The sequence below is a fragment of the Falco naumanni genome, chromosome 1 (assembly GCF_017639655.2).
Source record: "Falco naumanni isolate bFalNau1 chromosome 1, bFalNau1.pat, whole genome shotgun sequence".
Classification (NCBI taxonomy): Eukaryota; Metazoa; Chordata; class Aves; order Falconiformes; family Falconidae; genus Falco; species Falco naumanni.
Window position 1 is genome coordinate 57600598 of NC_054054.1, and position 15589 is coordinate 57616186.

Genomic DNA, 15589 nt, shown 5'->3' on the forward strand with positions numbered 1-15589 from the left:
TAAATAAAAATGAAACCCTGGCAAAATGCTCTCAGTGAACCCTCTTCCTGCTCCAGTCACTCACACATCATGTGGCAGAAGACAGGCTGACTACAGAAACATGTTACTGGACACACTTTTGACAGCAGCACTACAGAAAAACAACTCTTTTTCACTCTGATATAATGACAGAGGCCATCACACCGATACTCATATTTGTTTATCAAGTAAAATAAAATAGAAGCAAACAAACACTCAATATCCAGCACGGATTTATGTTTGTATGATAGATGGCAGTGCAAAATTAGCTAAAAATACACAGCCACACACACAAGTTGCTCTCTACCATGCCTCAAAATCTTCCTGTCTGATCCTGGGCAGATCAGTTAGCCTCTCTGTGCCTCAGTGTTGCTGTCTAAAACAAGGAATAATACACGTTATTTTCTCATAGGAGTGATGACAACATTACACACTAGTGAGTGTCGGGCATTAAGTATTACATTGAGTAAGGTAATCTTGGTCATGAGATGAGCACTTTTTTTCTAACTAAGCCAATATGGCAAATTGTAGCTCATCATATTACATCAAATAAATTGTTATTACCACAGAGCAGAGCAAAAAATGTAGCATCTCTTTAACAGAAACACTGGCTCGGATCTTAGAAACAGCTTATCTGCATTAATAGTGCTGTGTGGCATACTTTAGCATCGGTTTTTGGAAACTGTTTCTTTTGAGGTCCTTTCCACAAAAAAAGTAGATGTCTGTTCTAGTCAACAGATGAGCTGTCAGCGATTTTTGCAAGGCAGAGGCCACAATTTTCTAATAAACTTAGTACGATCAAGAAACACAGAGCCACTAGAGCAAAATACAGCTCTGCCAAGAAGTCATGGCTTGTATTCTGGTTCTGTTACGCATCACTGAAACTTGCCTATACAGCCATTGTCATGGCCTCACAGGCTGCTATCAGTAAAAAGTTCCTTCAAATGCATGCTTAATTTTCCGAGGAATTATTTTCTCTCTACAGCAAAACCCCTAATTATTCTCTCTCTCCCTGTACCTGCAAAAGTGATTGTAGATCTATGCTTTATTTTGGTTCTGGAAATTGAAATCTTATCTGTTCCAGTTTTCTGAAATTAATGTCTTCTTTCCTGAACTTCACACAAAGGTTCACAAAAACAAATATACAGACCCTTGTGACAGTTTCAACTTTAGAACTTTGTGTTTCTTTGCAAAAAGGATATATCTGCTAACATATACCTTGAAAACTAAACTGTATTATTCTAAATAACGGACATAAATGTCAGCCCTTGTAGAACTGCAGTTGCAGGTTGAGAGACCTAAATTTATGTGTCTATGTATGACACAGCTGTTTAAGTCCCTATTACTGTCAGTGGAGATCCAGTCAACAAAAAGAAGTCTAAAGACCTATTCAGCTGAACGACAAGCCTGTATGTACATTAGGATAAAATGCATTGCTTTCTTAATTTCTTTTATTGTATTGACTTGATCCTTGAATACTATGGGTGTTAAGGCACTTAGTTCACATATAAATAGTTATCTGTAAATGTCTTAATCTGGAGGTGAATCCCACCTTTCTGGTCTAATAAAATAAGCCAGAAAGTTCATGAAGAAAAAAATTACCATGACTTACTGATATTCATGTTAAAAATATTTGAATATTTTTTAAAGAGGATTTTAATATGTACATTTGTGCAATGTTATATATTCAAAGTCGTCATGGTTTAACCTGGCAGGTAGCTAAACACCGCATAGCAACTCACTCACTCCCCGCTTGACAGTGGGATGGGGGAGAAAACTGGGGTGGGGTGGTGGAGGGGGGAGTAAAATTCATGGGTTGAGATAAAGACAGTTTAATGGTACAGAAATGGAAGGGAAAATAATAAAAATAATCACAAAAGAATTAGAATATACAAAACAAGTGATGCACAATGCAATTGCTCACCACCTGTCAGATGATGCCCAGCCGGTTCCTGAGCAGTGGTCCCTGGCCAGGCTTCCCCCCCGTTTATATACTGTGCATGATGTTCTATGGTATGGAATATCCACCCCTTTGGCTAGTTGGGGTCAGCTGTCCTGGCTGTGCCCCCTCCCAACTTCTTGTGCCCTTCCAGCCTTCTCACTGGCAGAGCATGGGAAGCTGAAAAGTCCTTGACTTGGTATAAACACTACTTTGCAACAACTAAAGACATCAGCTGTTACCAATTTTATTCTCATACTAAATCCAAAACACAACAGTATACCAGCTACTAGGAAGCAAACTAACTATTCCAGCTGAAACCAGGACAAAATTAAATTTCAGAAATACACGCAACAAAAACAGATTACACATAAGAAAAGCCTCAGGTTCTGATTATACACATAGAATAGTAGCAAGAACAGGAAACAGGATTTTAGTTCAGATTTTTTTCCACACAAATTACTTTTAGATATCTGTGTTGAGAGAGAAAGGCCTGCAACATTTTCTGGATGAGTAGGTTCTAATATTTTCTGTTATGAAACATAGGATACTCACCTGTTCTGCTGCCTCTCTTTTGACATTATAGGTATCCAAGTGTTCTTGGAGCTCTAGAACACTGAACTTCAATGTTTCTAGCAGGCCACAAGACATTAGCTGGAAGATAAATGCAATTACCTTTGTATGCATGTAACATTTGAGTATAATCCATATAGTCCAATATCTAGATTATATAATATCATGAAATTCCAATTTGGAAAAACAATCAAATTAGAATTAGTTGAGTACAGATCATTTGTGATACCCTTGAGTGTCTACTAACACATGTAGCTCTATCAGTTAAATCAGTGAACAGTTCTGAATCCAGAATAGGATGGACAGTACCTAGTTAACATCTGAAACTGAGATTTCAAATGGATTTTTAGATATTTCAAAAAGAAGAATAATGTTTGACATACAGCTAGTGTAAATAGAAAAGCCTGTAGCAGGAAAAAAGGTACCGCTGGATTGCTCCTAAGGCAACCTAAGGAGCTTCCAGTGAGGGTTACTGGCCCTTCTCAATATACAAACTATACCAATAGCAAAGGCTTCAGTCTGTAGGAACCAGGAACTGCCAAAGCAGGAACTGCTGGCTATTTGAAGAATTTTCTACCATTGATAACTCTGCCTTTTTCAACATAGTTTCAAATTCTCTTTTTCCCTCAGGGGCTGCTACCACAGCTTTGCTCTGCACCATTTCTCCCTGTAGTTTGACTTTGTCTTAGTTTTTCTTACTAATCCTTCTCCTGTCACTTCCTGTAATACTTATGCCTATCATGATGCTTCCTCCCCCACACTGGTCACCCCTTGCACACCTTAAGAGCTCTGTACTTCTCTCCAGCCCCTGTTATCTGGTACCTCTTGATCAGCTTGAAAATGCAAGACTGATCACAAAATTGTGGCATGTAGAGTTACAGTATTCCACATTACTCAGGCAAGGGTGGGAATGATGCTTACATGTTTTTCCAAGGGCATCAAGATTATTATTCTGTAATCAGAAGTAATCTGATGAACAAGAAGGTTCATTTCAATTAAATTATTTCGAAAGAATTATCTACACAGTATTTGCCTATGTAACAACACTAATGTCTGTATACTTGTGTGCATATATATTATTCCTTTTTTATATTTGTATTTTTTTTATATATATATATACTTATTTTTTAAAACACATGCTGTTCTAGCTAGACTCTAGCGTAAGTCTTCTTGTGGCTTCTTATCTCAAATAAATTTCTTCTTTTGGTTACTTTCTACTGCTTTTAAAGTGGCGTAAGTTAAACAAAAAACATTACACATGCTTCCCTTGAAATGCACTATCCAGATCATGCTTTTTTTAGTCGCCATGTTTTAAAGTGACAGCATAAGAGTAGAGTTGCCCCTTAGCACCAAGGGAAGAAAAAAAAACCAGGTCAGGAAGAGAGTCTCAGACTGGGTCAAGGCCAAAGATCCATCTACCTCAGTCCCCCATCTGACAATGTCTTAATAGCAGTTGCTTAAGGAAGGGCAAAGCGGGGCATGTGGTGATCCACTTCCTCTAGAATGCTTTCATAGCCTCTGTCAATGTGGTGTTCTGCATATTAAAAAAAAATACATCTGTCCAGGGCTATTTTTTTCATGAATCTCTTTAGCCGCTTTTTGAAAGCATAACAGACACTGTAAAACAGGGTTTCACAGTTTGATGGTGTATCATATGAAGGACCACCCGTCTTTGGTTCTGTATGTTTTGTAAGTCACTGCTAGCTTCACCTGGTCACTCTTAACATCGAGTAAGACAACAATATAATATTTTCTATCTCTTTTCTCTGATAATTAAGGCATCTGTGGACAGATTTCTCTCATAAAGGGCTGAAAATCCTAGCCTGCATACTTGTATCTTACATGGAAGTCATTCCACATATATCATAATCCTTGCGATCTTTCCTGGAATCTTTTCCAGTTCAACTGTATTTTCTCTAAGAGCAGGGGACCAGGGGACCAGAACTGCCCCAGAATTCAGGAGGTATACTGGGGATATGTATCCCCATAACATCATTAGCTCAATGATGTTTTCTGGTTTGCCTTCATTGTATTATTTGTAGCTAGAATGTTTTTCTCATGCATCACTGAATATATACATAAACAAAACGATTTAAAAAGGTAAAGTTGCTGCTAGATAAGCAGTTTTCCTTTTTCTTCCCTGTGCAAAGAATATAGAGTAAATATGAACAAGGAGGGAAAGTAAAGAATAGCAAGTGAATTTAAGTGGTATCTAGTATCAGTAAGTTCCCTCACTGTTTATTGTTACAGCTGCGTGGTTTTATGGAGAAAATGCACTTCTCACTAGCATTTTAAAGCATTTATGATACATAGTGGCCACGTAACATTTCGATTCCTTTCTGATTTCAATTATAAAAAGCATCTTTTTTTTACACCACAAAACAATTCCGATATTTCAATTTAGTGACATTAAAGAGCAACCTTTTAAAAGGCAAAAATAATTAACATGCTTTATTCAAACCTTTGAAAATCTACCAAAGCATTGCTATTTTCCAAATGTTAAAACATTATTTTGTATGCTACATAAAAATGTTTAAGCATTTCAATGTGTAAGATTGAGATTTTTACCGTTTCCGCATCCACAAAGACTGTTGGACATTCTGAACATAACATCATCACTTCCAGAGAACTCTTAAATTTTGTTCCAATGCGCTGTAGACTTTCACCAAGAAAGCTGACTGAATCATTTGTTATAGATACAAATTTTCTTTGAATGGTCTAGAAATCAAATCAGAAAAACATTTATTTTACATTGTATTTTACTACCCATCTCTGGCTTTTTAGATTTAGAATTTCAGGACAAACTTCTATCACGACAGCATAGATTTTTGTCATTAATATACAAACTAATCCATAATTTGCTCTGAATATTTATGTAAAACTAGCTCCAGAAAATGCAATCAACAAATAAATAAAACCAGCCTGTATCTATAAAGACAATTACTCCTTTCACATCAGTATAGCTGGATGACTGTCTTCATGCAGTATAGTTAGTAGTTCAATTCATTGTCAAGTGTTTGCGTTGCAAGAGATTATACTCTGTTTTATGACTAAGAATACAGCCCATGTAGCACAGTGTGTCCAAACTGCCACCTGCAGGGTTTCTACCTTCTTCAAAAATCAGTCCTATGTATATCACATTAAATTATGTATGCAGACTGTCAGCTTGGCCTAATACAAGTGCACTTTGCTATGTATTATTTCATAAATTCTATAAAATTACATGTAGAATAAAACTATACAAGACGGTATTTTCAGCCGCAAAGTTAAACACAGTAGGAGCCAGAAGGCAAAATGGAAAGGTCCAGTCAAACAAGGCCTCCAAGGGTCTCATTTAATCATTTTAAACCATCCTCTGTACCCAGTAACAACTCCTCAGGAATACTTCTTTTGCGCAGGCTCGAGACCTGGATTGCTATTGTCCCTTTTCCCAGAGTATCCACCTTTCCAGGCCATTCTGTCGAGCCACAGAGAGTTTCTCCTTTCTTTCTAGCTCCTTCTTTAACAAACACAAGAGAATATGAACTCCCATTTTACCACTTTGAGAAAATGAAGGTGTGAAAAGCAACTGCAGCTAAGCTTTGGTACTAATACAGAAAAACTAACCCCCTGATGTCTAGCTGAAGGAAAAAGACAAAAATCTAAAACCAGTAACAGAATTTCACAGCACTGTGGCGAAATTTTTAAACTAAAAATGGAAAATGGGTATAGATGCACAAGCAAGTTATTCCATGGCTAAGGTAGAGTTATCAATTCTTCACATGTAAGTTACTTCATGGTACTAACCCTAAACCTGCTCATACACACAGGATAAAATGCGTGCTAGTGTGGTGAAGCAAAGTGAGGCTTTCACTGAGAAATTTATGATGATGTACCAAACAGCAGGCAAAATTAATACTGGAGATCTAAGAAATGGTTGAAGTCATAAGGTCTTGGTTTGTAGTACTGAATCTGCTCTTACCTCACTTGGCACATTGCCTGTAAATAAAATGGATTCATTTTGTTTCTCCTATCCCATAAGAAGTTGCAAAGAATAATGTACATCCAAGTGGTACCACTCTGAATACGTAAAAACCTCATCTCTACATAGGGAGCAGGGAGCCAGAAAAATTAAGCCACAGGCATCTCATGTTGGATACCAGTTCTATGAAGCAAATACAGTTAAGAAGAGGGATTTGAAATTTCCAGCTTAGTGGTGTTTCAATTACTTCTCTGCAGAAAAAAAAACTTTTCTCACAAGACAGATGCCAAGATAAACTCATTAATGTTTGTCATGCTGCAATTCTATAGTAATCAATCTCACAGAAAACCCAGGAGGAAGACATAAATTCTGTAATCAGTACAGAACCTGGGTGACACTCAGAAAATAAAGGAAGGGACACAACTTGAACTGAGATACATTGAGCTGGGATTGTTTGAGCTGGTTGCTTTTCCTGAGTAGAATCACTCCTAGACAACGAATACAGCAGATATCCCATGGGCAAATAGCGTATGACCACGTAGCATTCTTTTAGCAACATGGGGGGTTTTGTCTACTTTTGATTTGCTTTCTAAGGCTTCTTGCTATCATAATTCTGAGGCTTTTGCAGTTACAGAGGGGAAGAATAGTTTTCAAAGCACGAGGAAAGGTCTTCAGACAAACAACCACACACTGGCAATTCACTGACCTGAAACAATCTTGAGAAGACATGAAATGTATACACAGCACAAGATCCATCTGTATCTGACAGCATTTGATTGACATGGCACCGCCAGGCTTGCTCTTCATCATCATATGCCACTGGTTGGAAAGCTGCCAATATGGCAGAAAGAAATGGTGAAGGAGGTGGGGAAGTTTGTACTTCTGGGAAACCATCCTGTTCTTCTTCATCTTGGCTATGAATAACAAACAACAGAAATTAACTTGAAAGAAGTTAATGAAAGTGGAAAAAAAATGCTTAATTTTGCTAAGAAGAAAAAAATAAGAATTTGGATTTTGTAAATTAAATAATTAGTAAAGGTAACAATGAACAAGGAAGGGACCAAAAAATCAAAAACTTTTGCTACTGCAATATAAAAAATTTCTTATATTCTCAAACATCTCCAAAGCTTATTAAAACGTTATTTCTATACGTATCTACAGACTATCTGTAGATTACATGTAGATACAGGGCTATCTGTAGGTTATATATAGTTATATACAGCACTATAAATATATATATATATATATACACACACAACTCAGAAACTGGTATTTTTTTCTTGGCCCCAATTACTGAATTAACATTCAGTTCTTCAAATTTTTATTCCTCTAAACATACAGTCCAACAATATCTATAACAAATTTTAGCTTTCCTTAAAGAGAAACACAAGAGCTCATTTAGCAGTGTAATACTATTTTATAACTGTCTTAAGCAACATCATAAGTCAATGGAGATAGATTGGAACACTTTCATTTTTATAAGCAATCAATTTAATGGGCCTTTGTTCAAAGAGCATTCTGCAGTCATACTTTCCATTAAGCACCAGTCATCCAATAAAAATATCAAACTATAAATTAATCAATGCTACTACTTACAATCATTAACTTAATTGTTAACATTTTCCGCATTACAAGGAAGGATACATTTTGACAGTTGTTCTTGTATAATTTTACTTACACAGCAGAAATACGTGTGGAATGATTCCAAGTACAGGTAGTTTATTAAAATACTTTTTTTAACACCATTTTTCTCAGTGTCAACCACCTCATTCACAGCAACACCAACTATGTCTTAAACAAGACTTAAGCATGTCTTAAACAAGAAGCGCGGTGTGAGTGCTGGTTTTGGGTACATTCATTTTAGCACAAAGCTCAAAAACTAAGATGCAATGCTTCTGAATAAGATCTGTAAGCAAAGCTTCAAAAAGATTTTCAGACATTTTCTAACAAGTGTATCAACCAAAAAAATAATCACTTTTGTCTTTTTGTTTCTTTGGTTACTGCAAATAAACTAAAATCTTAAAGAGATTTTTCAGTTGCACATTAAAGGTACCAGCCTTTAATTCTCACAAGGCATATTGCAGTAGGTTGTGTACGGGATTACAAGATTCAATTTCTCTATCTCTGTTACAGTAGAACCTTCTCAAATGACTTGGTCTTTTACAGCTCCTGTTGTGCCCTTTGCTGTAAAAGGCTCCTTAAATGATCTCTCTGAGAGAATATATTCTAAGTCTATGTTCCTGTATAAACTAAGTCTATGTATTATTCAATCTAAACTTCTGAACAAATTTGAAGTATGAACAAGCCTATGAAGAATTTGGAATTTTTTGTTTGTTTTGGTTTGGGGTTTTTGTTTGTGGTTGGTTTTTTCCCCTCCTTAAACTGTTACCTTCAAGGGAACTTAGGGTTTTACTTTAAATATGAATCAACCAGCTAGTATTAGCTATAACTTTTCCTCTTACTAGTTATTTTTGATCTCCATATGAAAAACCTGAAAAATATTATTTTACTTTAAAATGTCTTAAAAATAAACAAGAAAGTGATTAACCTTAACACTGAAAATAAACCTTGAGCAAATTCAAAGACAAACTGGCCTGACTCCTACAGGACTTATGATTTAAAAAAAAAAAAAAAAAAAAAAAAAAAAAAGAAGAACTTTTTTTTTTCTGTCTTTGGGTGCCAAAATAGGTTCTGCTATAATTCAGAGAGTTCAAGGGCTTTTCCATGTTACACTGCTTGCAGCTGGTGGCTGCCAAGAAAACACTCCAGAACATCCTCTGACCTCTTTTCACATCTCTGCCCCATTGATGGTGATGAAATGTACTAGATTTCCTTTATTCAAGAATTCTCATCTCCTGCACGGCTGTTTTCCAGAGACAACTGCTGAGCATGGGATTCATGGAAAACCGCACACCATAAGAAAGCCTACTTTGATTCATGCACTGATAACACGTAATTTCTGTTACTTGGAACCAATATTAATATTACCTAGACAAACCAGAGAAGTCAGCTTCTTCTTCTTCACATCTCTCATCTAGCTCTTTCAAAGCAAGAGTGACATCCTCTTCACAGATAGATTCAGAATAGCTCTCAGGAGCTGCTGCCTCTGCCAGCTCTGGGGTCTCTTCCAACTCAAGAGATTCATGACAGACCAGACAGTCTTGTTGTTCTTGTAGTAGATACAACCCAGTGTCTTCACTAGCAGTGCTAACCTGTTCATCCTTTACTGCTGAACTGCCTTCCTGTGAATCAAACATACTTCTATTACTTTTATTGTCAGGGCTTACGTATTCTTATCAGTTATTCTTATGGTAAAGTAACAGAGTTACATAAAATTGTTTACAAATATCCATTTATACTTTAATCATTCAGCTTTATGGATTGTTCACACAGTTTTACTTGAGCAAAGACAGGCAGTCTATTTGTAATGTTTGTAACTTCTGGTAAACATTAATATCCTAGAACATGACATTATTTACAGCAAATACCATTTCTCAAATATACTAAATTAAATCTGTCAAGAGAACACTCCCAGAAAGATATCTGCAAATCGCCTCAAACATACTTAGATCACAAACACAAGAAAGACTTCCATATTTTACTTTTCCAGGTAAGGACAAAAATTGCTGCCTCATGCTTGCCTTTGGGGTCTGGAACCAGTACAGAATATTTCTTTTCATTTCCACTCTCCATTTTAACCAGTTTCTAAAGCATAATGGAGCAACAGTGTAACAGATGAACAATGGAAAAGGGACATTCCACATTTTTATTATTTTGCCATTACTGTTAATATGGGGAGCTTTAAAGGTTTAACCCCAAATCTCTAAATGTAGGCTTTCAATCACTGGCAATTATAAAGACACGATGATTAAACTCAGGTAGGTAATATTAGAATGACCCTTTCTCCCTTCCCTCTTCTTCCATTAGCATTATTATACTCATTAACATCACTATATTGAACAGAAGAATTCAGATTATAGTTAATTTATGATGAATCCATTTGAAACCTTTTAATGGATTTTTCTGTGGAATAAAAATAACACTTTCTTGTACTTGCTGTTTCCTAAAGGCAAAAATTATCATGTATTCATCCTTACTGTGCTGGTCTTCCCCTACTGGGATATCCAAGACTGGTCAACAAACCTTTGATCAGCCTTTAAGCACACATATCACTTCATGACTTTCATCAGTCTAAACAGATCCTCAGATAAATAACTGTACTCACTAGAAAAGACAATTCAGCTTTAAACAGAACTGTATCGTTTGCTTTCACGGTGATCCTAACCTGACCTCGCTTTGACAATGGTACTCCTCAATGTGACACTGCTGTCATTTGACACAGCTAGTGACCTCGCTTCTGATTCCTCTTTTGTAAACGTTACATCTGTAACTTTATTGCACAGAAGAGCCATTTTGTCACACTGAGCAGCTAAGGCACACAGGACTGCAAGACACTTCTAAATACCACCGCAAAATAATTTGGATTGAAGCAGAGGTCCATTTCTATTATAGATGTTAATGTATGATACAGAGCTGCACTGATCATGCCTGGTAGATGTACATATGAGAGATACGTTTTTAGAAAATAATTAAGTGCTAATTATACTAGCTAATAAATTTACCACTAAGTTAGTCTTCATAGTGCCATCACTCCTGATTTCTGAAGTTTCCTGTGTAACATTGCACATGTCTTTATTACCAACATGAATGGCGTTTAAGTATCTTAAAAATGGATTTGATAATTCCACAGAACCTAAGGAAAATTACTTGTAGTAAACCATTCCCTCATAAATCCACAGTGCAAGTGAGTAAAAGAGAGAATAATTTTAGTCAGAAACTTTCATATACTTAATTTTGTAAAACTTACTGTACAACATTGAAAATATTCTTATAAGCTAGAATGTGACTTTTTGTCCTTTCTGCAAAGATACATTCTATTACTGGGAACCAGCCAAATACATTTAAGTAAACTATTTAGTTAACTGTTCAGCATCCCTACAAGAGAAGAAAAACCAACTGCATCTAACCAGCACACACACTTGTTTTTAAATGATGGCTTCAATTTTTTCATTTTACCTGAGATAGATTTTGACACATTTATTTATACTTACAACATTTTGATAACTGACACCTGACAAGCAATGAAATACCTGTGTTGAAAGTTTATAGATAAAGTATATGAGCATAGGAAAAAACCAACTGCACTATGATACCAGTTGTGCAGTACAAGAATTCAGAACAAGATTAGTTTTACTGGCCTCACAAATTTTTCAAAGTGAGTTGATAGTGTGCCCATTTTCAAGCACATTCTATTAAAAAGCATAAAGCCAGCTCTCCCCTTTAGCAACAAAACCCAACTAGACAGCTAACTCTTGTAGAGAAGTAACTTCAAGCGTCTGAACCGTGCTTGAAGAGAACATATGTATTGGACTGAATCCCATCTTCTAACAAGCACAAAATAAATGTGGAACACATCACATTTAGTGATTGCATTTATATGCATTTACAGCCTTTTTTTTAAAAAATATAACAATTTTTACTGCATGTTGCTTAGTCATGAAATTATTTTACAGCCCAGTTTAAATGTTTTCAATATTTTTAATGACACCGGTGCTTGTTTTGTGTGAATGTTTTCACCTGGCTTATAGGAAGTATAGTGATTTTAAAAGGCAGCTGCAAAAGAACAGTGGATCCAAGTATAAAGGCAGTCTTGGAAAGAACTATAAAATCCTAAAAATGAGTTACAGCTGAGACTGTATCACAAGCGAACAATGGGGAAGACAAAAGTTCTGTTGTGGCGAACTTCTTTCTGTAAAATGCCAGCTTTTCCCTTTTGAAATCTTAACATAAAACATCTATCCTATGTGGACAAACACCATCCAGATTAAGTATTCTTCCTCACCCAAAATTCTATTGGAACAAAAACGCATACTGTAGACAAGCAGATGAAGTGCTAACAGAACAATTTGTTTGACAATCTAAGCACAGGTGTTCTACAAAAGTTCAGACAATTTATCTACTGCAATGGAACCAAAACTTTTTTAAAAAGCATGTAGATAATAATGGAAAAATACGAAAAATCTGGAAAAAAAGCTGCTTTATAAAAGTCACAATATTACGCTTTTAGAAGGTGGAGATTTTACCAAAGAAAACCAGTCACCCACACTTTCCCTTTGTTGTACTCTAAGTATGTCTTTTGTTCTTATATTTGAAATGTTAGCTAGGTGGGTAGTCTGCCTGTTAATAAGAGTGATTTTCTAGGCAGCAAACAGGTAGACTACAGCCTTTGTTCAGAAACCCCAGTCACTTGAACTAGTCAATTGACTGTTCAAACCAGGCTGGCTGAAGACTCATTCTTAAGTGTAAACTACGCACTCGTTATTCAGATACACATAGAAATGGCTTGATTTTCTGGAAGACTCAATAAAACTATGCTCTGTTAAAGATGGGATTCGCAATACTAATCCAAATAAAAGTAAGATTGTCAGTAGCATTAATAATTTTAACTGAAGAGATAAGAAGTCCACCTAAACCAAGTCACTTCATATTCAAGAAAAAACCCAACATATTGAGGTTTTAGATACAGCTGCTAAATATTGTAGGAATTGTAGCAGATCAGTTTTCTGGTTTTTAAAATCTTTTGAATAATTTAAAAAACGCATGTAAAATAAAATTAAAGTACTCACAGACTTGCAGGCGGCCATTAGCTTGAAATTTGTCTCAGTCCACACAGGCCTTTCCAAAAAAGTATACCACTAGCATCTCTGGTCCTTTTTAAAGGATTATTTAGTGGAACCAACTGCTAACACAGCTGGCCTGAGGTTTTATTCCCATATAGCACCAATCACATTAACCCAAAGAAAGCAAAAAAAAAAAAAAAGGGGGGGGTGGGGTGGGGTGGGGTAGGGAGGTAAGAAAGTATTTGAAAGAAAATGTTGCTCAAGAAGGATTTCAACCGTATCAAATAAAAGCATCTTGAATATCAGCCTATTTTCATTCTGCACCATGAAATGATCATTATCAGCCCTTCAAGAGTATTTTTAACCTGTGGCAAGTTCCCTCAGTCCATCCCAAGCAGTTTTCATACTGAGGGAACATTTTGTAAGAACATTCCAACAGGTTAGAAATATTAAAAGCAAATCAAATAATCAGTGTAACAGATGAAAATTCAATTGAAAAGAAAGCCAAAGTTGCTATTTAAACACTAGAAGGAGCCCAAATCAGCCATGCACCAGCCCGCATTTCTCCCCACCTCAGGCAGCTGGTTGCTAGAATTATCTAGAGGAGAAGCCTCCAAACTTGGGGTCTCAGTTCTGATTTGAAGCACCTCTTCTGTTCCCACACTGCTAGTGGAATCTTGAGACTGAAGTGATAGACCAGCATGATCTGATATTGTTTCATCTATGGCAGAATCGCTGTTTAACTAAGACAGAAAAGAAATGTTAAATTCTTCATAGTTTACTGAACATATAAATTACAGGGAAAATACATGTTAGTTTTGAAATAGGCTGTTTAAGTATGGTTAGCTATTTGAATTTATTTACATATTAAGAGTTTAACAGCTTTACATTAAAAGCATTACAAGCATCACATGCATTTCTGTAACATTTAACTTTCAAGAGAAGTTTGAAATTATCCTTGAAATCCAGAAAATTATTTCCTTTCTTATTCTTAAAGGTCTTTGGCACTGGTGAACTGCTAGACCGAAAACACTGAAGAGCAGAGCTCTTTGTTTTGGGCAACATTAATACAAACTTTGCCCAAAGTCTGAAAAGCAGCATACTATCCCTGCTGCTTCCATGTCCAGTCAATTTTCTCCTAATTTTATTTATGTAATGCAGAGAGGCTTCCGAGTGACCAGCATTCTTGATTTTCGTTGTGTGTACACATGCTTCAAAATCTATAACCAAGTTTGCAATTTCAATGGTTAAACACAACTGAGGTTCCCATGGGATCCCACTTATTGCTCTTGTTCTTTTTTAGTATTTTATTTTGGTTTTTTTTTAAACTAGGAATCCACAAAGACACATATTGATATATAACACATGCAATTTTGTACTTATATTGAAACAAATATACTAAATCTAAAGACAGTAAAAGAATGTTGTACTAGAATTATAAACCTGTTATGTACCACTGATGTGGTAAAGCAACTCTTCCCTTCACTGATGTCGTTATGAAAAAGAAGCTTAGCCACATTAATTTAGTTCCTCTTTAGTTCACTTACGCTGAAATTGTGAGCCATACTTACCCATTAAAGGTGCAAGTGAAAGCTTAGGTTCTCAGATTCCTTTCACAGACAAATAACTTACCATCTGTGAACGTGACAGTATCTGACTTGCTGTCAGGGCTGCTTCTTCTTCTGAGGACTCATCAGTATCTTCCTGGTTGGTCAAGTTCAAGCTGGGTGTGCTACCAGAGTACTGACATTCTTGAAGAGACGGTGTGTCACCTTTGTCAATACTGTCAAGAGAGCGCCTACGAACGCCCCAGTTGAAGTTGTCCATGCTTTCACCCTGTAATAAAAAAAGTTTGCACACATATGTATGTATGAATTTCAACATAATGAAATAGACAAGTGCAACACAGAAAACACAACTACTGAATGCATTATGAACAGAGTTTCAATCAGCCCTTTAATTTTATTAAAATTTTAAATACCTTGTTAAATGATGTTTGTAGGTAAATTAAAATATATGGCAAATGAAGTAGAAATCTTTTGAATATCTTCTTGGGAAGCAACTCAATATATAATCTAGAACTGTATCAATATCAGTTTTATGTATCTGACTAGCAAGTACAAACACACCACAGACAACAACAGATGAACAAGCCAGGGCACCAGGCTGCAACTTACCTGCAGCTCCTGGTTAGCAAAAAGGAAAACACATATAATTAGAAAGAACGAGGACAAACACTTAAAGATACTCTAGAACCAGGGAAAAATGTTTTATTACATAAGATTTGCCAACAGTAAAAGACTGATTCAAGCTCTGAAAAAAAAGCTTTAGTCAAAAAGCTAGTATTTGAAATAATTTATCTTTCTAACGGGAGATTGATTAAAAAAAAAAAAACAAACAAAACAAACTGATGACAAA

At 35.9% G+C, this 15589-nt stretch overlaps 1 protein-coding gene across 13 annotated transcripts in view; it reads right to left on the minus strand.

The window, feature by feature from the left end:
• FRYL (FRY like transcription coactivator) overlaps window positions 1-15589 on the minus strand; it is a 172307-nt gene that overhangs the window by 10824 nt on the left and 145894 nt on the right. For 8 of the 13 annotated variants that reach the window (XM_040595315.1, XM_040595273.1, XM_040595236.1 and 5 more), the window contains 7 exons: window positions 15349-15357; window positions 14804-15007; window positions 13744-13914; window positions 9480-9733; window positions 7198-7405; window positions 5099-5248; window positions 2513-2611 (listed from right to left, as the gene is read on the minus strand). In XM_040595315.1, coding sequence (XP_040451249.1) covers window positions 2513-2611; window positions 5099-5248; window positions 7198-7405; window positions 9480-9733; window positions 13744-13914; window positions 14804-15007; window positions 15349-15357 — 1095 coding nt within the window. The remainder of the gene's footprint in view (window positions 1-2512; window positions 2612-5098; window positions 5249-7197; window positions 7406-9479; window positions 9734-13743; window positions 13915-14803; window positions 15008-15348; window positions 15358-15589) is intronic. The other 5 variants (XM_040595281.1, XM_040595255.1, XM_040595245.1 and 2 more) reach the window with 1 other exon arrangement.